The 27,628-nt window shown below is 47.7% G+C and overlaps 1 protein-coding gene across 3 annotated transcripts in view; it reads left to right on the top strand.

Annotated features, from left to right (window-relative positions):
• The window catches only part of LOC140389887 (uncharacterized), a 736,276-nt gene that overhangs the window by 401,770 nt on the left and 306,878 nt on the right, over window positions 1-27,628 (top strand). For all 3 annotated transcript variants that reach the window (XM_072474502.1, XM_072474503.1, XM_072474504.1), the window contains exons 2-3: window positions 14,375-14,450; window positions 17,334-17,442. In XM_072474502.1, coding sequence (XP_072330603.1) covers window positions 14,375-14,450; window positions 17,334-17,442 — 185 coding nt within the window. The remainder of the gene's footprint in view (window positions 1-14,374; window positions 14,451-17,333; window positions 17,443-27,628) is intronic.

Genomic DNA, 27,628 nt, shown 5'->3' on the forward strand with positions numbered 1-27,628 from the left:
GACTCCATCTTATGGATTTTAACGCAAATATCAATCAGTGAAGCTTCTCTCGCAGCAAGGTCTATGGATGTTGCAATTTCTATAGCAAATTTTAGGGTTAATGCCCCTTCAGTTAACAATTTCCTTTGGATGGCTTCATTCCTGAGGCAACAAACTAATCAGTTGAGAAGTGTATCATCCAAAGTCTTCAAATTCGCAGTACTTGGCTAGCTTTCTCAATGATGCAACAAATTGTAAAATGGTTTCCTCTTCCTCCTGTGCACAACAGTGAAAATGGAATTTTTCAACTTTTAATAGTGGATGGGGACAGGAATGTTGTTGCAAGACTTGGAAGTCGACGATATTTCTCCCGCCCTCACTTCCGATGTTGTATGGGTCTAGATCTCCATTGATGATTCCTTCTTCTGGCTTACAAAACTGTCGTCGAAAGTTGTTTTTATCCTGTTTTGTTTTACAGCCCAGATCTTGTTGCCAGTTTCTCTTTTGTTGTAGCCACAAAGGGAAAGAATTAGAGGTGCCGTATGTTGAGTTCACAAAACCTAGTGCAAGGAGTTTATTTGCAAGATGCTGCTCAAACAGGGTACAATTGTGATTTCCACAAAAGCCCACAAAACTCTCCAATGATGTCATTGTGTAACTGTGACACCTCACCAGCCAATGATGTTACTCTGATACGTAACACACCACCTTCAGTCCCCAACCCTCCCACCCCCCAATGATCCTCCTTTTCAGGCCCCCCTTTCATGGCAATGAGCTCCATCAGGCCCTGTCCCTTAGCACTGCCCCTGGCATCCTGGCAGTGCCAATACCAGGGTGGTGCCAGGAGGGCACCTGAGGGCTCTAATGGCCTTCGAACCCCTGGCATGGCCACCATGACTGGTTTCAATTCCTGAAGCTGACTTGACATGGCACTCAGAGAATTTTAAATTGGATGAATTTTAAATGAGCCTTTAAATATACTCAGCCCATTCGAAGCCTGAGTCACAGGGCTTCCGGGATTTGCCGCTCCCATAGGTGTAACGTGAGGCCAATGGGAATCACTACTGGTTTCCAAAAATTGAAACCAGTCATGGTGGCCATGCCAGGGGTTCGAAGGCCATTAGAGCCCCCAGGTGCCCTCCTGGCACCACCCTGGTATTGGCACTGCCAGGATGCCAGGGGCAGTGCTAAGGGACAGGGCCTGATGGAGCTCATTGCCATGAAAGGGGGGCCTGAAAAGGAGGATCATTGGGGGGGTGGGGGGGTTGGGGACTGAAGGTGGTGTGTTACGTATCAGAGTAACATCATTGGCTGGTGTAGTGTCACAATTACACAATGACATAATTGGAGAGTTTTGTGGGCTTTTGTGGAAATCACAATTGTACCCTGTTTGAGCAGCATCTTGCAAATAAACTCCTTGCACTAGGTTTTGTGAACTCAACATGCGGCACCTCTAATTCTTTCTCTTTGTGGCTACAACAACAAATACAACAAAAGAGAAACTGGCAACAAGGTCTGGGCTGTAAAACAAAACAGGATAAAAATAACTTTCGACGACAGTTTTGTAAGCCAGAAGAAGGAATCATCAATGGAGATCTAGACCCATACAACATCGGAAGTGAGGGCGGGAGAAATATCGTCGACTTCCAAGTCTTGCAACAACATTTCTGTCCCCATCCACTATTAAAAGTTGAAAAATTCCATTTTCACTGTTGTGCACAGGAGGAAGAGGAAACCATTTTACAATTTGTTGCATCATTGAGAAAGCTAGCCAAGTACTGCGAATTTGAAGACTTTGGATGATACACTTCTCAACTGATTAGTTTGTTGCCTCAGGAATGAAGCCATCCAAAGGAAATTGTTAACTGAAGGGGCTTTAACCCTAAAATTTGCTATTGAAATTGCAACATCCATAGACCTTGCTGCGAGAGAAGCTTCACTGATTGATATTTGCGTTAAAATCCGTAAGGTGGAGTCTGTGAGAAGCAGGTCCACCAAGAACCTACCATGTCATTGCTGCAATCAGGTAGGACATTGGGTGGAGATTATAGGAGCAAGGAGAACAAATGCAAAAATTGTGTTGAAGTTGGTTGCATTGTCAAGGCATGTTGGTCACGCCAAGCATCATCAGCATAAAAGAAGTCGATCAAGAAAAATACTGCAAAGTCTAGTGGGCGAGTCTACCAGTTAATTCATCCAATTTAAAATTCACTGAGTGGCATGTCAAGTCAGCTTCAGGAATTTAAGTTTGGCGTTCTAGCAGTGCAAGGAGACCAGCAACAATTTTGTGTCTGTCCAAAGTTAAATGGGAACACTATTGAGATGGAAGTGGATACAGGTCCTGCTGCATCACTTATACCTGCATCAGTGTACCTCAGAAATTGAAGTATCTGCCATTGCAATCATCTGATGTGGTCTTAAGGACATACATCGAGAAGGTTGTGCCGCTGAAGTCTTCATCAGGGTGACTGTGGAAGTTTAACAAGCTGAAAATAGAGTTGCCTCTTCATATTTTTCAAGGAAACTCTCCAGCATTGTTTGGGAGATCTTGGTTAAGGAAAATTAAGCTAAACTTGGCCGTTGGAAACCAACTTGTTAATTCTACAAACTATCTTGAATCACTTCTGGGAAAGTATACAAAGGTATTCGAGGAAACTGTTGGATCCATGACTAGGGTCAAAGTAAAACTCAAGATAAAGGCAGACAGCATGCCTAAATTTTTGAAAGTACGTACCATACCCTATGCTATTCAACCTAAAGTGGAAAAAGAACTCGAGACATTACTGAAGACAGGAATCATTGAACCTGTTACCACCAGCGATTGGGAAACCACAATCATACCAGTCTTAAAGGAGAATGGTTCAGTAAGAATATGTGGGGAGTTCAAAACGACCATCAACCCCGTATTTTGTGCTGATCAGTACCCTCGACCACTTATCTAAGATCTTTTTGCAGGCCTCTCAAGAAGCCATAGATTTAGCAACATTGATCTCTACCAAGCCTATCTGCAAATGAACATAGCTATTGAGTCTCAACTGTTACTCACCACAGTAATACACAAGGGTCTGTTTCGGTATTGGAGGCTTCCATTCGGGATAACGTCAACATCTGCTCTGCTCCAACAATCTATGGATCAGATCTTGAGTGGGCTATTGGGTTGCAATGCTACCTGGACAACATGTTGATGACAGGTTCGAACAAGGCTTGTAAAGAACGTAGAAGCTACTCTTGCAAGGCTGCAACTACATAATCACAGGGTTAAGAAAGAGAAGTGAGAATTTTAAATCTTCTGTTCACTACCTTGGACACATCATCAACTAAGAAGGTCCTCACAAAAAACCTAAGAAGATGCCAGAGATCCGGGATGCTCCACGACCGCAGAAAGCGACTCAGATAAAGTTGTTTCTTACTAATTACATATGTATCCATAACATAACAATGTTAGTTATGGCATAATGTGTTGGATCTGTGTTGACATATTTGATTAAGTAAAAATGCCAGGGGCACAAAAGGAATAAAGAGGAAGGGGTGTAATGTATCAGAGTATCACCATTGGCTGGTGTAATATCACGTGTTATGCAATGGCATCATCAGAGCATTCCGTGGGGTTTTGTGGAGTTCACAATTGTACCCAGTTTGAGTAGCAACTTGTAAATAAACCCTTTGTACTGTGTTGTACAAACTCGACATGTGCCATCTCTGATTCTTTCACTTTGTAGCTACAACAAAGAATATAACAGGGTGCATGGAGGGTGGGGGTATAAAGGGACTGCATGGAGGGTGGGTGAACTGAAGGGGGTGCATGGCAGGGTGGCTGAAAGTGGGGGAAGACCTGAAAGGGGGACCTGCGGCGACCCCATAGTGGAGTATAGCTCATTGGAAGGGGGCCAATGTCCCAATGCTGGGGGGAACTGGGCTACACTCATGCCTGTGTGGTGTTGGGGCTGACCCTTCTGGCGTCCCGGGTTGCAGATGTATGTGGGGGGTCATGATGTCAATGAGTTGGGTGTGTGGGGAACCCTCAATTTAACTTTTAGACCAGGTCACCTTTTAAAAAGGGCTCACTGATCTCTGAGGAGCCGGTCTTGCTGGGGTCTTTAGTCCCCACTTCAGATAAAATTCTGAGGGGTGAATTCTCCGCCAGCGGGATTCTCCATTCCACTGGATCCATGACTAGGGTCAAACTGGTGGCATGAGGTGGCCACAATGGGAAATCCCATTGGCCGGCTGTGAGAACAGAGAATCCCGCTGCCGACGCCAATGTACCGCCGAGGAACACACGGCTGGAGAGGCGGCGAATTCACCCCTAAGTATGGTAGAATTCAGTGAAAATCTCTGCAAGTTCAAAAAAAATAACTAAGGCCGGGATTCTCCATCTGTTCATGGCAGCGGGATTGTCCGGTCCCACTGCAGTGAATGGAAGATTTGGCTGAGTGCCATGATCTCCATCCTCGCTAGCAGCGGTAGTGGGGCGGACTCGTAATGGAAAATCCCGGCCTAAGTGTAGGTGCATTGCGATGAGAATCGCGCAGGAACAGTCGGTACTTAGTCATTTTTTGTGAGAATCACCCCTCTTGTGTGTGATTTCTTGTTCTCAGTACCTGAGAAATCATCCCTCTTCTCCCTGATTTCTGTTTGTAACACATCAGTAGATGGAGCAGAAAACCGTGGCAACTTCTCATAGGAGTGATTCTGCTTCATTGCCGAATGTAGATTCTCTGTTGGTTACTGTTGCTCTTTCTTGCTGCTCAATATATGGCTCTTTTAATAAGATGTTTTAAATGATATAGCGGGACTCTCCGCACCCCGACGCCAAAATCCGGCACCAGGGCGGAGAATCCATTTCCGCGCATGGAATCAGGACCGGCGCTGGTTCCCCGATTCTCCGGGCCTTGAAAAGCAGTGTACACAGAGAGTATGTCACGTGTCCCCTACTTGCGCCATTGCTGGAGGCCCGCCCCGCGATTCTCCACCCCCAACCGGCCGACGGCGTGCATCTAACATGCTCCTGCCGGTCGGGATACTAGCATGGTGGCTGCGGACTCGGCCTGCAGCCGCCATGGTCGGGGGTGGGCCGATCGGAGAGCGGGGGCACCTCATATGGCACCGGGCTAATTTTGGGTGGGCGGTCTGGGTTGGGCGCGCGGCCGATCGGGGGCACTATTTGGGAGGTCCCACTCCATGGAGCACGGTCCGGCCGCTGGAGGCCGCCGCTGTGCGCATGCACAGCCTTTGACCCGGAAGCGTGGGGGCCCGTTTCTGCAGCAAAAGCTGCGAGCTTCCCGATGGTTCAGTGCTAGCCCCGTGCATGGTTATGAATATGTGGCCCCTTGATGCCAGTTTTTCTGGCGTGAATGGCCACAGTTTTTACGATGGCATGGGGACATAGTCCCAAAAACAGAGAATCCAGCCCCATACACTTTCTTTCCAGTGGTGGTGTTCCAGTGACCAGTGGTTTTAGCACTGCTGTCATGCACAGCAATTGTAAGTTGGAACTTCTTCGGAAACTCAACCAGTTTGATGACTGAATCACGTAAGCAGATGCAAGTCATACCCTAAAGCTAGCACAATGAATCCAGCCCTCACTCTCACGATGCTTTACCTTGAGTGAAAATCACTCTTAGTTTTCCTAGTGCCGAAATTGATTTGTATAATCTCCATATATGAAAAAAATATTGAATTATATTGGATATTTTCTTGCAGAAGAATGAATACTTAAAATGATTAAACGCTAACACATGCAATTCACCACAACCATAGGTTTCAAATCTCTTGACTGCTTGGCTTTCTGTCTTCCTGGTCACTGTCTCAGAAATCATTCAACAATGTACCTCTCACATAATTTTATAATGTTTTGTTTGGAGAGTTCTCTGTAAATTGAGAGTATAATTTTGTGAATCCCTAATTTGCTGTAGGACTGTGTGCTGTCAGCTGAATCGTTCTTAATATGCAAGGTAGTTCAGAGACTTGTGCGCTCCCTCAACAAGTGTTTGAACATTCTTGTACACCACTATGGTGCTGAACGTCTCTGGGCTCACTGTGGCTAAACAATGAAACATTTGCGTGATTGCCATCCTGGGTAAATAGGAAAAGCACATTTTTGACCCCACAAATATTGAGACGGAGTCTGTGGGTTGCCTAGCAACACAACACACAGCCAATTACACCGAGGCTGTGGGCTCCCTTTGTTGCTTCAGATTAAGGCACAGGTCTCAGCCCTTTTGAGCCTCTGTCTTTGCACTTGCGACTGTCACAGTGATTTAGAAATTTCTTGTTGTTTTGCTATTTAAAGTTTATTATGAGGGTTGTTTAGAATTTAGTGGTCTGAATGTGACTTTTCATTTTGTAAGATAGCTCCGCAATCGATGTTTGCTGATTCAATCTGAAAGCTTAATGGTGACATAAATGCTGTGTTTTGTGGCTTAATCTTTGCAACAGCGTCCTGTTTACTGTATACTTTAAATCAATATTGTTTCTCAGTGTTTCAGAAGATTTGCTGTTTTATCAGAGTGTGTATGCTGTGTAGGGGATAACATCAGGGCTATTTTAATGAATAAACAAATTACTCCATTTTTATTTAGTACCTTTACAAGATTTTTGAGTCTGAATTCCACAACCCTGTCCTATATTCTGAGAAAACTGAAATGAATGGTCATGAGTGTATACTGATACCTTTATTTATATTTATTATTTTATCTGTTGCATTTTTATGCTGATAATAATACATAGGATGATGGTGTCTTCTTCTTCGTCAATCGCTCACTAACGAGTATGATTGTCCATCTAAGAAACTCCATATTACTGGTCATCAGTTCTTTGGGTCCTTGCATGGCTGATGAGCCCAATCCTAGAGCTGTATCTTCGACCGCACACTTGAAAGGTGTTTCCGAAGGTGGGGCCGGTCCTTGGACTCTAGATCGCAGGTTTTCCTTTATCAGGCTCCTTTTCTGGGCATCCTCTTGCTGCTGGGTGACCTCGAAGAATTCTGCCCCTTCAATCGGGAGGTTCTTCCAAGTAGATCTATTCTGAACAAGGGTCTCCCAGGTGTTGATAGCTCTGTTGCATTTCTTGAGGGAAGCCTTCAGGGTGTCTTTGAAATGCGTCCTTTGTCATCCACCTGTTCAGTTGAAGATAGATATGTCAGATTTCAATTTATGTGGTCATTACAATAACTGTGGTTGTCCAGTAAAATGCCTGGAAACTTTGCTGAGAACCAAGCATGCTCAGTCTGAGTATTATATCAGAGTTTCCAGTGGCCTTTTGCTGAGGATGCAGACTTTGCCGACTTAAACAAGGTCACTGGCTGAACTGGTAATGCACTGAGTTCCAGTTCCCTTGGCTATGGGACACACAAATCCAGGCCAGTACAGCAAGTCAGGTGAAGCATGCTGACCAGTCTCCAGAAGTTGCCTGTCAAACCAAGATTGGAACCTAAAGCCCAGAAGAAACTGCTGTCAAAAATAGGCATGATTAACCCCAGAACAAAAAGGGCTGAGTGGGGCTACATATATGTTTTTACTGAAGGGATGGAACTAGAATAGGTGCCGGAACTTTCAGCGCTAGTGCCATGGTAGGTGCCTCAGATGTTCCCAGCATAGAGCAGGGATCTGCTGCCCATGTGCAAGTGAGTGCCCTCCAGGTGTCAGTGTGTACTCTGGCAGGGAATGTGCTGGAGAACACTTGTGGATGCAGCCCCAGTGCAACTACCATGGCCAGAGTAAACACAAGGCCATTGTGTTTTGTAATATAGGATGTGGGGAATGGAATTTAACTGCACATGGGCAATCCTGTGGTTCTGGTTGTACCGCTTCAAGAACGCTGGAGAATGGTCTCTGGGCTTGGCAAAACTTAAGTGATGTTCCAGTAATTACATGGCATTGGATAGGGGTTGCCGCATTTTGGCAGCAGTGAAAGCTCCTTTGGTCTGATATTGCTATGGAGGTGGAGTCTGGAGCTTGAACCATGGAAGGCAAAACTGGGGTTTGGCAGAACTAGGAAACATTAGGGGGGAAATTAGGAGTCTTCTATTTAAGACTGAGATGAGGAGATTTTTTCTCTCTCAGAGGATTGTTAGTCTGGAATTATTTTACCCAGTGGAGCAGCGGTGGCAGTGTCATTAAATATATTGAAGGCTAATTGAACAGACTGTTTGATGAGAAAGGGAGTCATGGGTTATGGTGGATAGATCGAAAAGTGGAGTGGAGGCCACAATCAGATCAGCCATGATCAAATTTAATGGTGAAACAGGCTTGAGGAGCTGAATGGCCTACTCCTGCTCTTAATTCTTGAGTTCTTGTGGTATGACAGTTTGGCTCACTGGTCAATTCTCAATATATGTCAGCAGGTAGGGGAGGGGGGCTGGGTATAGACCTGACAATACTGGATTGGAAAGACTTGTATTTAACAACACTGGATGGGCAAGATGACTATCTGACAACACGAGATGTGCAAGTGCTATATCTAACAGCATTGGATGGGCAAAATACCTTTCTGCCAACACCGAATGGGCAAGATCCATATCCAACAGTCCTGGATTGGCAAGACCCATATCTAACAACACAGTATGGGCAAGATCCATATCTTAACAGGACTGGATGAGCAAGATCCATATCTAACATCACTGGATGGGCAAGTTCTTTATCTAACAGCACTGGATGGGCAAGTCCCTATATAACAGCACTAGATGGGCAAGTCCCTATCTAACAGCACTAGATGGGCAAGGTCCCTATCTAACAGCACTGGATAGGCAAGTCCCTATCTCACAGCATTAGATGGGCAAGTACCCTATCTAACAGTACTGGATGGGCAAGTCCCTATCTAACAGCACTGGATGGGCAAGGTCCCTATCTAACAGCACTAGATGGGCAAGGTCCCTATCTAACAGCACTGGATGGGCAAGTCCCTATCTCACATCACTGGATGGGCAAGTTCCATATCTAACAGCACTGGATGGGCAAGTTCCATATCTTAGCACTAGATGGGCAAGGTCCCTATCTAACAGCACTAGATGGGCAAGGTCCCTATCTAACAGCACTGGATGGGCAAGGTCCCTATCTAACAGTACTGGATGGGCAAGTCCCTATCTAACAGCACTGGATGGGCAAGGTCCCTATCTAACAGCACTAGATGGGCAAGTTCCATATCTAACAGCACTAGATGGGCAAGGTCCCTATCTAACAGCACTAGGTGGGCAAGGTCCCTATCTAACAGCACTAGATGGGCAAGGTCCCTATCTAACAGCACTAGATGGGCAAGGTCCCTATCTAACAGCACTAGATGGGCAAGGTCCCTATCTAACAGCACTAGATGGGCAAGGTCCCTATCTAACAGCACTGGTTTGTGCCTTTTCTTAAGGGGCCTCCTTGAAGATTGAATATGCTATTTTGTGATGAGTTCTGGACCTGTTGTCTGTATGTCTCTGTACCTCCGTGTCTCGCACATAACTAATATAAACGGAGCCTGTTTAATTACCATCAATAGAAATGATGAGTAGGACTTTATTTGGATAAAGTGGTCACATTGGCCGGTACTGAACCAGGTGTCAGTGGATATATTGTTTTTTTAAAATGCTATTCACCTGATTCTTGCTTTAAAACATATTTAAACTTTTTATAGTGTTTCTGGGCATAGACTGGCTTTTTTGGATCCTCAACAAATTTCTCAACAGAAATTTAGTGAAAAATATGTTAATTATAACTTCCAGGGGACTGTTGAAGTAAGTAGGAATGTTTATTTGGCATTTGACATCACGGAAGCCCACTTATTTTCTCATTCTGTTGAAGTATATATTTTGCCTGTTTAACAGTGAATTATTATTCTCATTCCCTCTGACTAATTGTAGAAACAAAACACTGTTCTCCCCTGTTTACCAACAATTCAGTCAGCTCACTTCAGTGGTAATTAATTTTTATTTGAATGTCAATACTCTTTGGATGCTTCACTAAGATTTGCATAATCAGTGGAGAACATCGTCTTGCAAATGGCCTGTCAGCAATACTTTCTCTAAGGAGAACATTATTTCCAGATAATTGCTGTTAATGATGATCTAAGCTCACCACTAATTTAATTGACCATAGGCCGACCTGATGGCTAATCTTCATTTACCTTTCTTTGCTTTCTTCACTTGAAGGAGAAAAACTCACAATGTATTACTGTATTAGAAACCGGGGGTGCGATCTACTGGCCGTGTTGCACCAGAGATCGACCCAGCTCGCCATGCTCCGCGATGTTGCGATCTGAATCCTGACCATTGCGGACGACATTCAGTATTTTGCAAATCTGCTCGTCTCACCCTAATATGCGCTCTCCTGGTCTACCCAAGGTGTTGGGATCTAACCCCTTCACCTCGGAGACATCGAGCGAGCGCTGTCAGTGCTGGTCTCCACAAATGGGGACTAGATGGAACGGCACTTGTGGAGGGCTGCCAGAGGATCGGAGGCCCCCAGGTGCAGGGTGGAATCCTTTTTTAAAAAAAATATATTTATTAAAAAATTTTTAACAAAATTTTTCACCCTTACAAACCCCCCCCGTAACAAAAAGAAAGAAAGCTCACATAGCAAGACATGAACATGGTGAATCGATATGATACAGAGCTTTGTACATTGGATTCCTCCCATACATGCCAATTTTCTGGCTCATTCATGTATTTTCTGGCTCGAATGCCCCCCAAATAAACCCCCCTTCCCCCCCCCCCCCCCCCCACGAAAGATATCCCCCCCTCCCCCCCTGGGTTGCTGCTGCTGCTGACCGACCTTCATCTAACGCTCCGCGAGATAGTCTAGGAACGGTTGCCACCGCCTGTAGAACCCCTGCGCAGACCCTCTCAAGGCAAACTTCATCCTCTCCAGCTTAATGAACCCAGCCATGTCGTTTATCCAGGCCTCCACCTGCGGGGCTTCGCCTCCTTACACATTAGCAAGATCCTTCGCTGGGCTACTAGGGACGCAAAGGCCAGAATACCGGCCTCTTTCGCCTCCTGCACTCCCGGCTCGTCCACTACTCCAAATAGTGCTAGCCCCCAGCTTGGCTTGCCCCGGACTTTCACCACCTTAGATACTGTTCCCGCCACTCCCCTCCAGAACCCCTCCAGTGCCGGGCATGAGCAAAACATATGGACATGGTTTGCCGGACTTCCTGAGCACCTCCCACATCTGTCCTCCACCCCAAAGAACCTACTCAACCTCGCCCCTGTCATATGCGCTCTATGAACCACCTTAAATTGTATCAGGCTAAGCCTGGCACACGAAGAAGAGGAATTAACCCTACTTGGGGCATCAGCCCAGAGCCCCTCCTCAATCTCCTCCCCCAACTCCTCCTCCCATTTACCCTTCAGCTCCTCTACCAACGCCTCTCCCTCTTCTTTCATCTCCTGGTATATCGCCGACACCTTGCCCTCTCCGACCCATACACCCAAAATCATCCTATCTTGAATCTCCTGTGCCGGGAGCAACGGGAATTCCCTCACCTGTCACCTCACAAACGCCCTCACTTGCATGTACCTGAAAGCATTTCCCAGGGGTAGCCCAAACTTCACCTCCAGTGCCCCTAGGCTCGCAAACCTCCCATCAATGAACAGGTTCCCCCATTCTTCTAATCCCTGCCCGATACCAGCTCTGAAACCCCCCGTCCATCCTCCCTGGCACAAACCGATGGTTACCCCTGATCGGGGACCACACCGAGTCTCCCATCGCACCCCTGTGCCGTCTCCACTGGCCCCAGATCTTTAGCGTTGCCGCCACCATCGGACTCGTGAAGTACCTTGTCGGCGAGAGCGGCAGCGGTGCCGTCACCAGCGCCCCCAGGCTCGTTCCTTTGCAGGACGCCATCTCCAACCTCTTCCATGCCGCCCCCTCTCCCTCCATCACCCACTTATGGGTCATCGCCACATTGGCTGCCCAGTAGTAGCCACCCAGATTCGGCAACGCCAACCCTCCTCTGTCCCTACTACTCTCCAGAAACCCCCTCCTTACCCTTGGGGTCTTATTCGCCCACACAAACCCCATAATGCTCCTGCCTACCCTCTTAAAAAAAGCCTTGGTGATCACGATTGGAAGGCACTGGAACACAAAAAGAAACCTCGGGAGGACCACCATTTTGACCGACTGCCGATTACCCACTAGTGAGAGCGGCAACATGTCCCATCGTTTGAAGTCCTCCTCCATCTGCTCCACCAGCCTCGTCAAATTAAGTTTATGTAGGGCCCCCCAACTCCTAGCTATTTGGATCCCCAAGTACCGAAAGCTCCTTTCCGCCCTCCTCAACGGTAGATCGTCTATCCATCTTTCCTGGTCTCCTGACTGTACTACAAAGAGCTCACTCTTCCCTACATTGAGCTTATAGCCCGCAAAATCCCCAAACTCCCTTAGAGTCTGCATGACCTCCACCATCCCCTCCACTGGATCCGCCACATACAACAACAGGTCGTCTGTGTAAAGCGACACTCGATGCTCCTCTCCCCCTCGGATAACCCCCCTCCATTTCTTAGACTCGCTTAATGACATGGCCAAGGGTTCAATTGCTAATGCAAACAACAGGGGGGACAGGGGGCACCCCTGCCTCGTCCCTCGATACAGCCGAAAATACGCCGACCTCCGCCGATTCGTAACCACACTCGCCACCGGGGCTCTATATAGGAGCTTAACCCAGCTAATAAACCCTCCCCCGAACCCAAACCTCCGCAGCACTTCCCATAGGTACTCCCACTCTACTCGGTCAAAGGCCTTCTCCGCGTCCATAGCCGCCACTATCTCCGCCTCTCCCTCCACCGATGGCATCATTATCACGTTTAGGAGCCGCCGCACATTGGTGTTTAGCTGCCTGCCCTTCACAAATCCCGTCTGGCCCTCGTGAATCATCCCCGGGACACAGTCCTCGATCCTCGTGGCCAGCACTTTTGACAGCAACTTAGCATCCACATTGAGGAGCGAGATCGGCCTGCACAACCCACATTGCAGTGGGTCCTTATCCTGCTTCAGGATCAAAGAGATCGTCGCATCAGACATTGTCGGGGGCAGGGTCCCTCCCTCCCTTGCCTCATTAAAAGTCCTCACCAGCAACGGGGCTAACAGGTCTACGTACTTCCTATAGAACTCAACCGGGAACCCACCTGGTCCTGGGGCCTTCCCTGCCTGCATACTCCCCAGACCTTTAATCAGCTCCTCCAACCCAATTGGTGCCCCTAAACCAGCCACCTCCTGCTCCTCCACCCTCGGGAACCTCCGTTGTCCAAGAATTGTCGCATCCCCTCTTCCCCCCGCTGGGGGCTGGGATCTGTACAGCTCCTCATAGAAGGCCTTGAATGCCTTGTTTACTTTCATCGCACTCCACACCGTAGCTCCCCTTCCATCCTTGACTCCACCTATCTCCCTCGCTGCCATCCTCTTACGGAGCTGGTGTGCCAGCATCCGGCTCGCCTTCTCCCCATACTCATACGTCGCCCCCTGCGCTTTCCTCCACTGTGCCTCTGCCTTCCCTGTGGTCAACAGGTCGAACTCCGTCTGGAGATTTCGCCTTTCCCGAAGTAGTCCCTCTTCAGGGGCCTCTGCGTATCTCCTGTCCACTCTTAAAATCTCCCCCACTAACCTCTCCCTTTCCCTGCCCTCTCTCTTCTCCCTATGAGCCCTGATGGAGATTAACTCTCCCCTGACCACCGCCTTCAGCGCCTCCCATACCACCCCCACCTGCACCTCCCCGTTGTCGTTGGCCTCCAAGTACCTTTCAATGCACCCCCTCACCCTCCCGCACACCGCCTCATCTGCCAGCAGTCCCACATCCAACCGCCACAACGGGCGTTGGTCCCTCTCCTCTCCCAACTCCAGTTCCACCCAGTGCGGGGCAGGATGGAATCCTGGCACTTCCACCTGGGTGCTAGCCTGACACCGCTAAGGTGCCCAGGTGGCATTTTTACCGTGGCAGGGATTGGGCCCAGGGGCTGCCCTGTGCGTGTGAGGTTGGATGCGAGTTGGGAGGGGGGTTCCCGAGGTACCCCTTATAGGTGAGTTAGGGCTTTGTGGGGCCGTGTCGGGATGGGGGTGGTGGGTCAATGGCCTCACGATCTCCTCCTGTGCTGAGGTGTTCTGGCAAGCAGAGCTCCTCAGTGCAGGAAACGGGACGAAGTGCGGCCTCAGCAGAGCGATCCCCGCTGAGGCTCCGAATTGAAACACAGTTCCGATCGATAGCATGGTGTTTCTCGGTGTTGTGAGCACCAGGAAACACCCTGCTCAACCGCTCGTCACAAGATTCTGTTACAATTTGGTTAGATTGCGCTCTAGATTTTTCCACTGAAGCATGGTTTCTTCCCATCATTTACTAACTATTTAGATTAAAGGAAGTTGACTGAACTATTAAATACTTTTGTCTATACCATTGTATAAAAACTTATTTTCTTTTCTTCAAGAAAACATCAGACATCTACCTCCTTCAGCAACTTTAAAAGAGCAGCTGCTCCTTTCCTATTATGAACTAGCTGACCAGTAAGTATTTTAACTTACCAACTAGAACTGCTTTATTGTTTTGAATCCAAAATCCTTTGAGGCACAGAATTAATATGAAAATATGTCAGAATTATAATCAAATATTGGATAAAAACATCACATTCATTGTAAATAATTACTCTTCTTCACAAATGTAGTGTCATATATTATATATTAGAAATGCTGAATGTTGGCAGCATTTCAAATGTATTGAATTTGTAGGCATAATGTTTTGCACCAGGCAATGACCATCTCTAACAAGAAAGAATCCAACTATCTCCCCTTGACACTCAATAGCATTACCATCGTTGAATCTCCCACAAACATCCTGGGGTGTTACCATTGACCAAAAACTGAACTGGACCAGTCAAGAGCTACAGAAGCAGTCAGAAGCTGGGAATTCTGTGAAGAATAACTCACCTCTTGACTTCAAGGCCTGTCCTGGCCGCCATCTACAAGGCTCATGTCAGATCTGATATACTCCTCAATTCCATTTTGGTCCTTATCCCCATAACCGTTCATTCCCTTACTGATTAAAAATCTCTCTATCTCAGCCTTTAACATACTTAACGACCCAGCCTCTACAGCCCCCTGGAGTAAAGAATTCCACAGATTTACTATCCTCGGAGAGAAGAAATTCTTCCTCATCTCTGTCTTAAATGGTTGACCCCTTACTCTGAGATCATGCTTTTTGATCCTAGACTCTCCCACCAAGAGGGAACATCCACTCAATATCTACCTTGTCAAGTCCCCTGTGAATCCTATATGCTTCAAAAAGGTCACCTCTCATTCTTCTAAACTCCAATGAGTACAGGCCCAACCTACGCAACCTCTCCTCATAAGAAAATTACTCCATACCCGCGATCATCCCAGCGAACCATCGCCGGATGACCTTCAATGTTGGTATATCTTTCCTTAGATAAGGGGACTACGACTGTTTACAGTATTGCAGGTGTGGTCTAACTAGTGCCTTGTACAGTTTTAGCAGGACTCCCTATTTTTATCCACCATTCCCTTTTGAATAAAGACCAACATTTCATTTGCCTTTCCAATTACCTGCTGAACATGCAAGCTAGTTTTCTGTGATTTATGTTTTGATAAATGTAATCAACCTGACTCTAAAAATTAAAAATGATCATGGGCAATTTTAAATTGGCGCTGCCTGAAAACCAAGACAAAAACCCACAGTTGACACCACCTAGCCAATCCCTCCTAAAGATCAAGCAAGATTAACTCCCAGACCCTTTTCTAGTAAGGCGGAATTCTAACTCAAAAACTATTGGCTAAATGTTTTGGAGGACTGTTACTGCAAGTGAAGTGATGGGGCGGGGGGTGAGAAGCATTCATGTGAAGTGGTGACTTAATGATGAACTCCTCTTGCTATCAGCCACTGTTGTTCCAATGGTTTTCTTTCAAGGTGAAATTGGGTTACAGCCTAAAACCACCAGATTCCCAGACCTGAAATTTAATTTTTAGCATTCCAATATCCTGCTGTATGTTGGCGTTTTGCTGCCATGGCCCTGTTAGACCTTGTTTCAGTGGGCTTCATCCCCAAAAGTTATCTATGCATTTTAAAGAAACTAAACCCATTTCAATTTATAAGATAAAGATAGTTTTTTGAAGAATAAAGGGATTATGGGTTATGGTGTTCGGGCCAGAAAGTGGAGCTGAGTCCACAAAAGATCAGCCATGATCTCATTGAATGGCGGAGCAGGCTCGAGGGGCCAGATGGCCTACTCCTGCTTCTAGTTCTTATGTTCTTATGTAATTGAGTTAAGCTGCCAGCTCAGACTATAGTCACCTGATGATTTCGAATATGCAGTCTCTATAGCCTGGGCTTGTGGAAAGCTTAGTACAGGCAGGAGATGGCCTATTTCTGTGACCAGCATCTAACTAACAAAACTTGCAACTTTGGTTCACAACAGGCTTGATGTGTAAATCTGACCCTCAGTTATTTTTATATGTCCGCATGTATTTTGACGTGGTTTAAAGAGTTAGGCATCCAAACAAACCTAGAAACAAACATGGCCAGAATTTACTGCAAAAAATGTTTTGTGGCTAATGGCTATTTATACTCAAATCAAACAGCAACTTCAGGCAATTGAAAATGTGCAGTTAAACATGAAAATCTGGAATTGAGAATTGCATTGTCCCTTTGAGTGCTGTGCTAAAACAGCAGCTTGGCGTCTTTTTCACCATTTAAATGTATGGAGTGGTGGAAAGGTCCTGTAGTGACGCTCTAGTTAAGAAGTAAACTCACAACAGAAAGTTACGACTTGTCCAATTTAGTCCAAGTAACCTTTTAATGGTGTGATGAGCCTTGCCAAATAATCTCTAGAGCTGATAATTAGTCTGGAGTCTCATTCCTTTTAATCATTGTTATAACCCAAATTTTAGTTTTAAGATGTTTTGCTTCGTCTACCTTCTCTCTGTGTCTTCATCCAACCACTCTTTCCCCCTCTATTTTACATTCTACAGTTAATTTGATGCTGAATTAACTATTCTAATTTACCTGGTTCAGATTCTGGTTCATTGACAATACTGAAATGTGATTGGCTTTGGAGATGCAGTCTTGCTTGATCTCTTTACATTGCTCTGTAGAGGGCACTGCACTGTTTATATCTCCAATTTGTAACAAATTCCAGTGAAAAAGCTCATGAAAATTAATTAGGGAAAGTGTAAGTCAAATGAATGGTGGCTAACATTTGTTCGGCAGCTGCAGTAAATTCTGGCCCTATCTTTTTCACATTAGGCAGTCCCATTTACCCACTGGGCTATCTTTGAGGCTTATAAATACTTAGATAGCTGAAAATTTGTTTATTAGTCACAGTCTTTAAAACAGTTATGACACAAAGTATTTTCTTGTTTTAATTGAATGTTCAGGCCAGAGTCCGAGGCAGTAATGACAAACTGGGTCACAGAGACGTGCAAGATACTGAAACACAATGGAGAACCACCACTGTTTACCAAACGACTGCTTTCACCAAGAAAGGTAAAATCTACTAGAATATTTAATTCAACCACGCTAATAATGCAACATTTTAGGAGTTGGGGGGGCCACTTGCTGAAGAAACATGAAGCAGAGATGAAGTATTTACACAAAAAGCTGAACTCAGTGCCTGCAAGAAGAAGAATATCAGGGCAGTGGGCTTTTTTCAGCTGGGAAAAGGTGGTATGTTTGTAATGTATAACTCTATGGTCTTCCTCTTTGGAACCTTCTGTTGGGTTTTTACTTACCTTGTTGTGAGAGGACTACCTTAGTAACTAAATAATTAAACCTGCATTTTGGTCTTATTCAAGTATGGGACCTACTTTTCCAGCCAGAGCAATCTATTTCACCAACATGGAACATGCAGCAATCAAGTGGAATATTTTTGCTGGATCTCTGCTTAATTATTCTGGCCTGCAAACATCCTGCTGCCTGTCTACTTCTCAGGCAGTGCCTCAGGATTGAGGATGCTTGTTTCTATTCTGGTTTGGTGGCTTCTGAGATGGCTGATAAGTCCCATATGCAGTCTGCAGGCTCTGCCACAAGTGGAGCAGACGGTGCTTGAAGGGCTGGATATAAGGATTGTTTGGAGGTTTCTACACTGGTCTCCGATGACGCAACGTGGCCTCTGGACATTCCTGACTATTTGTTTGGTGGCTTCCTGAATGCAACTGCTCCATTTTGGTTGGTCAGGGACTTCCATGAGTCGGTGGGGATGGTTGACCTCATCAAGGATGCTTTAAGGGCATCTCTAAAGAACGTCCTTTGTCCTCCTGGCAATTTCCTGCCATGACGGAGTTTCAGGTAGACCAGTTGCTCAAGAGTCTGGTGTCAGGCACATAAATGACGTCCAGCCGAGAGGAGTTGGTTTTGAGTGTTAGTCCCTTAATGCTGGGCATGGTGCCCTGGGGGAGGAAACTGCTGTTAGACCATCTTTCATTCTTCTGGATTTGGAGCATCTTTTAAAGGATCTTTTATTGGTGGTGCCTCATCAATGTTTTGAGGTGCCTGACATAGGTTGTCCAAATCTCTGATGCATATAGGAGTGCAGGTTCACTGCTTCTTGGTAAACCATGATTTTTAGTCTCAGGTTCGAGAACCTGGTCCTTAAATGCTCATTTCCTCATTCAGCCAAAGGCTGTGGAGCTGTTGTGAAGGAAATCAAAGTTAGATATCACAAGAAAGCAGGTAAGTGATTGCTTTGTGAGTATTTTTCTATCTGTCTTTCAAAACGGTAGTCATTTATTAGTAATTGTATTACAAGATTTTATTAGCAAGGCTTATTAAGAGTAGGAGGCCGTTTTAATTACTAAATTAATGTGTTGTAGCTGCAGTATGTAGATACTGATGGAAGCCAATGTGATCCAAGGTAACCACATCTGCAGTAAGTATCTGCGGGTCAAGGAACTTCAGCTCAGAGTAAATGAGCTGGAGGCCGAGCTACAGACACTGCAATGCATCAGCGAGGGAGAAAGCTACCCAGGCACTTTATTCCAGAAAGCAGTCACACACACCCCTTAGGTTAGGGTCTTCTGATTTAGTCAGTGTTCAGGGACAGGAGGGTGTGATGGTGGTTGAGGCAGGTGAGGGGATTGTGAAGGTAGAAGAAGTGGAACTCAGCTCTTGCAACTGTCCAATAGCTTCAAGTTTCTTGCAACTTGTATGGAGGGGAATGAGGTCCGCAAGATTGAAGAGCGAACTGACCCATGGCGCCATGATAAAGGAAGTCATTCAAGTGGGCGAGTAAATAAAAATGTAGTGGTAGGAGCAGATAGTATAGTCAGGGACATAGACATGGTTCTCTGCAGCTCAGAGTGTGAATCTGGGCAGTTGTATTCCCTGGTGTCAGTGTTCAGGACATCTGCCCTGGGCTAAGGAGAAAATGCAGTTGACATGGTCTACATGGGTACCAACAACCTAGATAGGATTAGGAAATAATTTCTGCACAGGGATTAAGAATCAGTAAGAATAAACAACAACACCTCCTCCACAATAGTCCTCAATACTGGGGCCCCGCAAGGCTGCATACTTAGCCTCCTACTAACTCCCTGTACACACATGACTGAGTGGCAAAATTTGGTTCCAACTACAAGTTTGCTGGCAACACGACAATAGTGGGCCGGATCTCGAATAACAACGAGTCAGAATACAGGAGGGAAATAGAGAGCCTAGTGGAGTGGTGCAACAACAACAATTTATCCCTCAATGCCAGCAAAACTAAAGAGCTGGTCATTAACTTCAGGAAGCAAAGTACTGTACACACCCCTGTCAGCATCAACGGGGCTGAGGTGGAGATGATTAACAGTTTCAAATTCCAAGGGGTGCACATCTCCAAAAATCTGTCCTGGTCCACCCATGTCGACGCTACCACCAAGAAAGCACAACAGCACCTATACTTCCACATGAACTCTTACCAACTTTTACAGATGCACCATTGAAAGCATCCTATCTGGCTGCATCACAGCCTGGTATGGCAACTGCTCGGCCCAAGACAACAAAAAACTTCAGAGAGTCGTGAACACAGTCCAGTCCATCACACAAACCTGCCTCCCATCCATTGACTCTGCACCTCCCGCTGCCTGGGGAAAGCGAGCAGCATAATCAAAGACCCCTCCCACCCAGCTTACTCACTCTTCCAACATCTTCCATCGGGCAGGAGATACAAAAGTCTGAGAACACGCACAAATAGGTTCAAAATCAGCTTCTTCCCCATTGTTACCAGACTCCTAAACGACCCTCTTATGGACTGATCTGATTAATACTACACCCTGTATGCATCACCCGATGCCGGTGTCTATGTATTTACATTGTGGACCTTCTGTTGCCCTATTATGTATTTTCTTTTTCTTTTCTTTCTCATGTATTAAATGATCTGTATGAGCTGCTGGCAGAAAAATACTTTTCACTGTACCTCGGTACACGTGACAATAAATAAATCCAAATCCAAAGAGCAACTACGGGTTAAATTACAAAGCAGAACCTGAAAGGTAGCAATCTCTGGATTATTAACTGAGCCACAAGCAAATTGCCACAGTGTAAATCAGATTAGAATAATAAATGTGTGGCTCAAAGACTAATGTGAGATGAATGGATTTCGATTTAGGGGCACTAGCACCTGTACTGATGGACTTTACCCAAAATGTGCTGGGACCAGTGTCCTGGTGATTGGTCAAACTAGGGTAGCCAAGAGAGTTTTAAACTAAATAGTCAGGGAAAGGATTATGTCAGAGGAGATGTGGTACATCAAAGGAAAATGATGAAGGATTAGAGGAGTGCAGCAATATGGGTAATGATGACTGGAGTGTGGCAGGAAGGACAGAGTGTATGAGCTTAAGAGTGAACCAACAGATAAGGGCAGAGATTGCATTAAATGGTATAAAGATAGAGGCTGGGATTGTCTGAGCCTGAGGTGACTCGGAGAATTGGAGTTGACGCCAAGACGACCCGCAACACCGGCCCGACGCCAGGACACGATTCTCCGGCGACCGGAGAATTGTCGCCAGCCGCAGGTGCGCGGTCGACACGGTGCCAGTCTAGGGCCATTGAAAGAGGCCCCCGCGGCAATTCTCCGCGGTCAACCGGCTGAGTTCCCACCAGCGTGGTTCTAACATGTTTCCACCTGGACGGAGCTTGGACCGGCGACTGCGGGGACTGTCCTGGGGCGGGGGTGGGGGTGGGGGGGGGGGTGGATCAGACTCCGGGTGTGGCCTCCATGATGGCCAGGCCTGCAATTGGGGCCACCGAACAGCGGGCGCACGCGATCCGGGGGGGCCTACCTACGTCCGCGCCTGCCCGCTGTGTGGCTCGGCGATGTTGCGTGGGCCCGGCGCGGAAGCGGCCGCCGCTCGGATGCGGGGACCCGGGCCGGCTGCCGCGCGCGTGCACCACGCGGGTGACGTGCTGGCCCACGGAATCGCTGGGCCAGGAGGCCGTTGACGCCGGCGTGAAACACTCTGGTGTTTACTCCGGCGTCAACACTTAGATTGTAGAATCCTGCAAAGAGTTCATGGCTCTGTATCTGAATGTGTGCAGAGTTTGTAACAAAATGGATGGATTGTTAACTCAGATAGAGTAAATATGTGCGACCTGACAGTCAATACAGAGGCTGAGAGCTGAATATTGAAGGGTATTTGTGAGGACAGGAAGTTGGTGGGGTAGTTTTGTAAGGGCCACGAAGAATCCAGCACGAGTTTTAAGGATACAAAATAATAACGTTTATTCACGATAACAATATATACATAACAGCAGCAGTAACTTCCCTTGCTACCTTCTCCTTCCTGCTGGTTCCTGAACTGGCCAGCTTATTTATACTAGGAGTTTCTCCGCCCCCCTCATTGGGGAAGTTCATACTCCCATAGGATTGTGGGATAGTCATTAGTCCCCAGCCAATCGTAAGTAGGCAGGTTATAACATCCCTCCCCCACAAAGTCCAAGGAATCCACCGAAGACCCTGGCGAAGGAAGGCGTCGAACTCGTTTGGCCGCAGGCCGGACGCCATTTGCACGCGGCGCTGGATCAGGGGCGTGTAACGAGACGGAGACCGGTGCTTCCGTGATGAACGGTGCGGTTGTACATCCACGGCCTGTGGACCCGAGGATTCCCCCTCTGATTCATCCTGTGTCTCCATCTCGGAGTCAGAGTCTGCTGCCTCCGTCATGTCAGCATCTCTATCTCCATTCGGTCCTGTAACGACCTGCACAGGCTTCGAGTGAGGCACCAGTGGAAGATTTTGAGGACGACTTTACCTTGTCTCTGGTCTTTGCGGCTGTTGAAATGAGCTCCGGGGGCGGGGAATCTTTTGAGGGGATGATCTTCTGGACCGGACGTGGTCTACATGTTTTCGCTGGAGACGACCCTGGGCTTGCACTTGGTAAGATATAGGGCCCGTTTGGTGAAAGATTACACCAGGAACCCATTGGGCACCACCAGCAAAATTCCGCACGAATACTGGGTCACTGGGCGCAAACTGCCGAATCGGACGATGCCGAGACAATCCCTGTCCCTGCTGTTCTTGTGTGCGGCGTACTTTTGCGCCAATGTCCGGGAAGACCATACTAAGGCGGGTGCGAAGTCTTCGGCCCATTAGGAGTTCTGCGGGAGCTACCCCAGTCACTGCATGGGGGGTGGTCCTGTACGTAAACATAAAACGAGCCAGTCTCGTGTCCATTGATCCGGAAGACTGCTTCTTTAGGCCTCTTTTGAATGTTTGCACTGCACGCTCTGCCAACCCATTTGAAGCCGGGTGGTAAGGGGCAGTGCGGATATGGCGGATGCCGTTCATCTTTGTAAACCTAGCAAACTCCTCACTCGTGAATGGAGTGCCATTATCCGTGACCAGGACCTCGGGGAGGCCATGCGTACTAAATGATAAACGCATCTTTTCAATTGTTGCGCAGGATGTTGTCCCCTGCATCTTACGCACCTCCAGCCATTTGGACTGGGCGTCAATTAGTAGAAGGAACATGGATCCCTGAAAAGGGCCTGCGAAATCTGCATGTAAGCGTGCCCAAGGCCGCCCTGGCCATTCCCAGTGATGTAGGGGCGCGGCCGGCGGAAGCTTCTGATGCTCCTGGCAAATGGAGCAGTTTTGGGCCACCTTCTCAATGTCGGTGTCGAGGCCTGGCCACCAGACATAACTCCGGGCCAACATTTTCATCTTGGTCACGCCCGGATGCCCATTGTGCAAGTCTGATAATATCAGCTCCTGGCCTTTTTCCGGGACAATCACACGCGTCCCCCACAAGAGGATGCCGTCTTCCACGCTGAATTCTGACAGCTTGGAGGAAAATGCCCGCAACTCGCCTGGGAGCTGCCTATGCTGCCCACCATACAGGACTATGTGCCGAACCTTTGACAGGACTGGCTCCGCCTGGGTCCACTCACGGATCTGTGATGCCGTGACAGGCAAGGTGTCCATAAAATTTAGGGTTGCAACCACCTCACCGGTCGTGGGGGTCGACATGGGGCCGGTCGATAAAGGCAATCGGCTCAGTGCATCGGCATTTGCTATCTGCGTACCTGGTTTGTGCTCCAGAGAATACTCGTATGCAGCAAGCAACAAAGCCCAGCGCTGTATCCGTGCAGAAGCAATGCGCGGTATTGGCTTATCCTCTCTGAAAAGGCCCAGCAGGGGCTTATGATCAGTCACGATAGTGAAATGGCGGCCGTACATGTACTGGTGGAAGCGTTTCACCGCAAAAACCACTGCCAGGCCCTCCTTCTCGATCTGCGCGTACTTTTTCTCCGCTGCAGTCAATGTGCGGGAGGCGAAAGCTATCGGTCGTTCGGCCCCGTTCTCCATCTTGTGGGACAGGACGGCCCCAATACCATACGGGGATGCATCACATGTGACGAGCAAAGGCTTTCCAGGATCATAGTGGGTTAGTAACCCAGACGACGACAATTGTTGCTTTACCCGCCGGAAAGCGGTTTCTTGCGGCTGACCCCAAACCCAGGTGTGATTTTTCTTTAGCAGAAGGTACAAAGGGGCCAGCGTAGTTGCCAGATTGGGGAGGAACTTCCCGTAATAGTTTACGAGACCGAGAAAAGAACGAAGATGCGAAGTGTCAGTCGGGGCGGGGGCATGTTGAATTGCACGCACCTTCTCTGCGACGGGGTGCAGACCTTCGCGGTCCACCCGATAACCTAGGTAGACTACTTCCTTTGCCTGAAATACGCACTTTGTGCGACGTAAACGGACTCCAGCCTCCGAAAGGCGTTTAAGGACAGCCTCCAGATTTTCCAAATGTTCCTGCTCCAACGTCCTGTAATCAAAACGTCATCTAAGTAGACAGCCACGCGTGGTAAACCTCTCAAAATGCCCTCCATAACATGTTGAAAAATTGCGCAGGCTAGAGGATACTCCAAAGGGCAACCGTGTATATTCATATAGGCCCCGGTGTGTATTAATCGTTACATATGGTCGGGAGGCAGGGTCCAGCTCCAACTGCAGGTAGGCGTGACTCATATCTGATTTTGTGAACGAGAGTCCACCTGCAAGTTTCGCGTAGAGATCCTCTATGCGAGGCATTGGATATCGGTCGAGTCGGGAAACCGTATTCACTGTAAGTGTATAGTCGCCACACAAGCGAACTGTGGCATCTGGCTTCATTACAGGTACAATTGGTGCTGCCCAGTCAGCAAAACGGACGGGCCTGATAATACCCAAACTCTCCAAATGAGTGAGCTCCCCTTCTACCTTCTCGAGCAAGGCGTAAGGCACTGGGCGCGCCCGGAAATAGCGCGGCGTGGCTCCTGGTTCAACTTGGATATGGGCTACGGCCCCTTTTATTTTCCCCAAACCAGGCTGGAATACATCTGGGTATCGTCCTAGCACCTCAGTCAACCCTTCAGAAACTGGAGTATGTGCTGCCATTGCAACCGCAAATGGCGCAACCAGTCCCGACCCAACAGGCTGGGCCCATGGCCGCGCACCACGATAAGTGGGAAACGCTCCTCCTGGCGTCCATAGACAACAGGGGTCATTGTGGTTCCTGCAATGTCCAGTGGTTCCCCCGTGTAGGTGGCCAACCTGGGCTGTGAGTCGGTTAATGTAAGGGTCTGTATACCCTGCTTGATGCGGTCGAATGACCTCTGGGCGATCACGGAGACCGCTGCGCCAGTATCCAACTCCATCTCAAGCGGGTGGCCATTGACCCGTACTGTCACCTTAATGGGGGCCACACGGGGAGCTGCCACACAATGCAGCTGCAGGCAGTCGTCCTCCGTCTCCACGTCCTCAGGAGTAGTCGCTGCAGGTTCATCCAAATGGAAGGTACGGCCTCTGGGCTGGTCCCAGTTACTGCCCCTGGGCTGGTCCCAGTTTCGGTCGGAACGACGGCGCCTCTGGCGCCCCCAAGACCGCCGTCCGCGACGGGGTCAGCGCCAACAAGTCTGACACGGACATGGCTCCTCATCCATTGGCTCTGGAGAGCTCCCTTCGGGTAGGAATGTCCGACGGCCACTGCCGTCGGTCCAGACGTTGCCTCGCCCAAGGTACCGCAGGATTGCGGGGGGACGTTTTCGGACGGAAGGGGTTGCGCCCCAAGGCATGCACTTCCATTCCCTGTAGCTCCTGTATTCCTCGCTCTGCGCTCTCTCACGACAATACTATTTGAATGGCCTGTTGAAAAGTCAATGTTGGCTCCGCTAACAACTTTCTCTGGGTGGCCGCATTGTTAATACCGCAAACCAAACGGTCGCGTAACATTTCTGACAAGGTCTCACCATAGTCACAGTACTCCGCAATCCTGCATAGCCTGGATAGAAAATCGGCAAGGGATTCTCCAGGGGTCCTCTCAGCGGTATTAAACCAGTAACGCTGGACTATCGTGGACGGGGTTGGGTTAAAATGGTGCCTCACTATATTCACAAGTTCATCAAACGTTTTGGTGTCCGGCGCAGCTGGGTACGTAAGGCTCCTAATCACCCCAAACATATGCGGGGCCGCAGGCGGTGAGCAATATGACCACCTGGCGCTCGTTTGCGGTGATATTGTTTGCCCGGAAATAGTAACGCATCCGTTGTGTGTACTGGTTCCAGCTTTCCAGCGCAGCATCAAAAACATCCAAACGTCCGTACAGAGGCATGGTATAATAGAAAACAACTTCCAACCTGTATCCAACAAAAATCCAGGGAGGTGGCGTCAGCAGTGTAGATAGCTATTCACTTTAACCTTCGTCGCCAGTTTTGTAAGGGCCACGAAGAATCCAGCACGAGTTTTAAGGATACAAAGTAATAACGTTTATTTACTATAACACATATACATAACAGTAGCAGTCACTTCCCTTGCTACATACTCCTTCCTGCTGGTTCCTGAACTGGCCAGCTTTATTTATACTAGGAGTTTACTAGTGGTTTCTCCGCCCCCCTCATTGGGGAAGCTCATACTCCCATAGGATTGTGGGATAGTCATTAGTCCCCAGCCAATGGTAAGTAGGCAGGTTATAACACTGTGAAAAGCCCCTAGTCGCCACATTCCAGCGCCTGTTCGGGGAGGCTGGTACGGGAATTGAACCGTGCTGCTGGCCTGCCTTGGTCTGCTTTAAAAGCCAGCGATTTAGCCCAGTCCATGAAATTAAATGTAAACAATGTAGTTCAAAGCTTTTAGCCTTCTAGGCATATAGATACTCCTCAATCCTTTAAAGGACAATTAAATTGGCTGTGAGAACCCACTTCAAATGTTTCCACCAAAGGGATTACTTTTACCTTCATCTCGCAGATCTTTGTATTTGGCATACTGACAGACTGTTTAACGCATTTAAAGGCTGCAGATAGGGTGAACGGCCAAACAACCCCATCCCAGGGTAGACCGCTGACCTGAGCCCCTCCAGCCAGCAAAAGCCCCCCTGACCCCACCTCTCATGAAGGGCCCCTTTGACACCATGGGGCAATTAGAGGAAGGGTACTCACTGCCTTTCCATCCCTTGGACTGCAAGCTGCCTGTTTTTAAATACGTGCATCAAATCACACCCATATGGCTTCAGTCGGGGGGGGGGGGGCGGGGGGGGGGCAACAGAGGCAGCACTTTAATTGGGCTTCCAACCTATTAATAGCATTCAGATTAATGTTGATGAGCGCTTTGCATTTTCCTGCCAACACAAGGTGGGAAACCGTTTATGCCCAGTGGGGCAGGCGGGGAGAATTGTGACAACCGGTGCCAACCCTGATTTTGGCCCGACACGGCTAATGGGCGGCCCTGGAGAATCCTAGCTTAAAAATTTCCACAAGTATTTAAATAAGAAAAGAATAACAAATACGGGTGTTGCTCCTCGAAAGATTAAGTCTGGGGAATTGATAAAGGAAAGCAAAGAAATGATGGAGGCGTTGAACAGATATTTTGTGTTCATCTTCACAGTAGAAGACATATGAAGATACTTGAAAATCAAGAGGTAAAAGCGAGGAAGGTCAAAACAATCACCTTCATCGGGGAAATGGTGCTGGGAAAACTATTAGACCTGAAGGCTGACAGGTCTGAAGGATTAGATGGCCTTTGGAAGGAGGAATTTAGGCACAGACTATTTTCTAAATGGGGAAATGCTTAGGAAATCAGAAACACAAAGGGACTTGGGAGTCCTTGTTCACGATTCTCTTAAGGTTAACGTGTAGTTAGGACGGCAAATGCAATATTAGCATTCATGTCGAGAGGGCTAGAATACAAGAGCAGGGATGTACATTTTAGGCTGCATAA

This window comes from Scyliorhinus torazame, chromosome 14 (assembly GCF_047496885.1).
Source record: "Scyliorhinus torazame isolate Kashiwa2021f chromosome 14, sScyTor2.1, whole genome shotgun sequence".
Classification (NCBI taxonomy): Eukaryota; Metazoa; Chordata; class Chondrichthyes; order Carcharhiniformes; family Scyliorhinidae; genus Scyliorhinus; species Scyliorhinus torazame.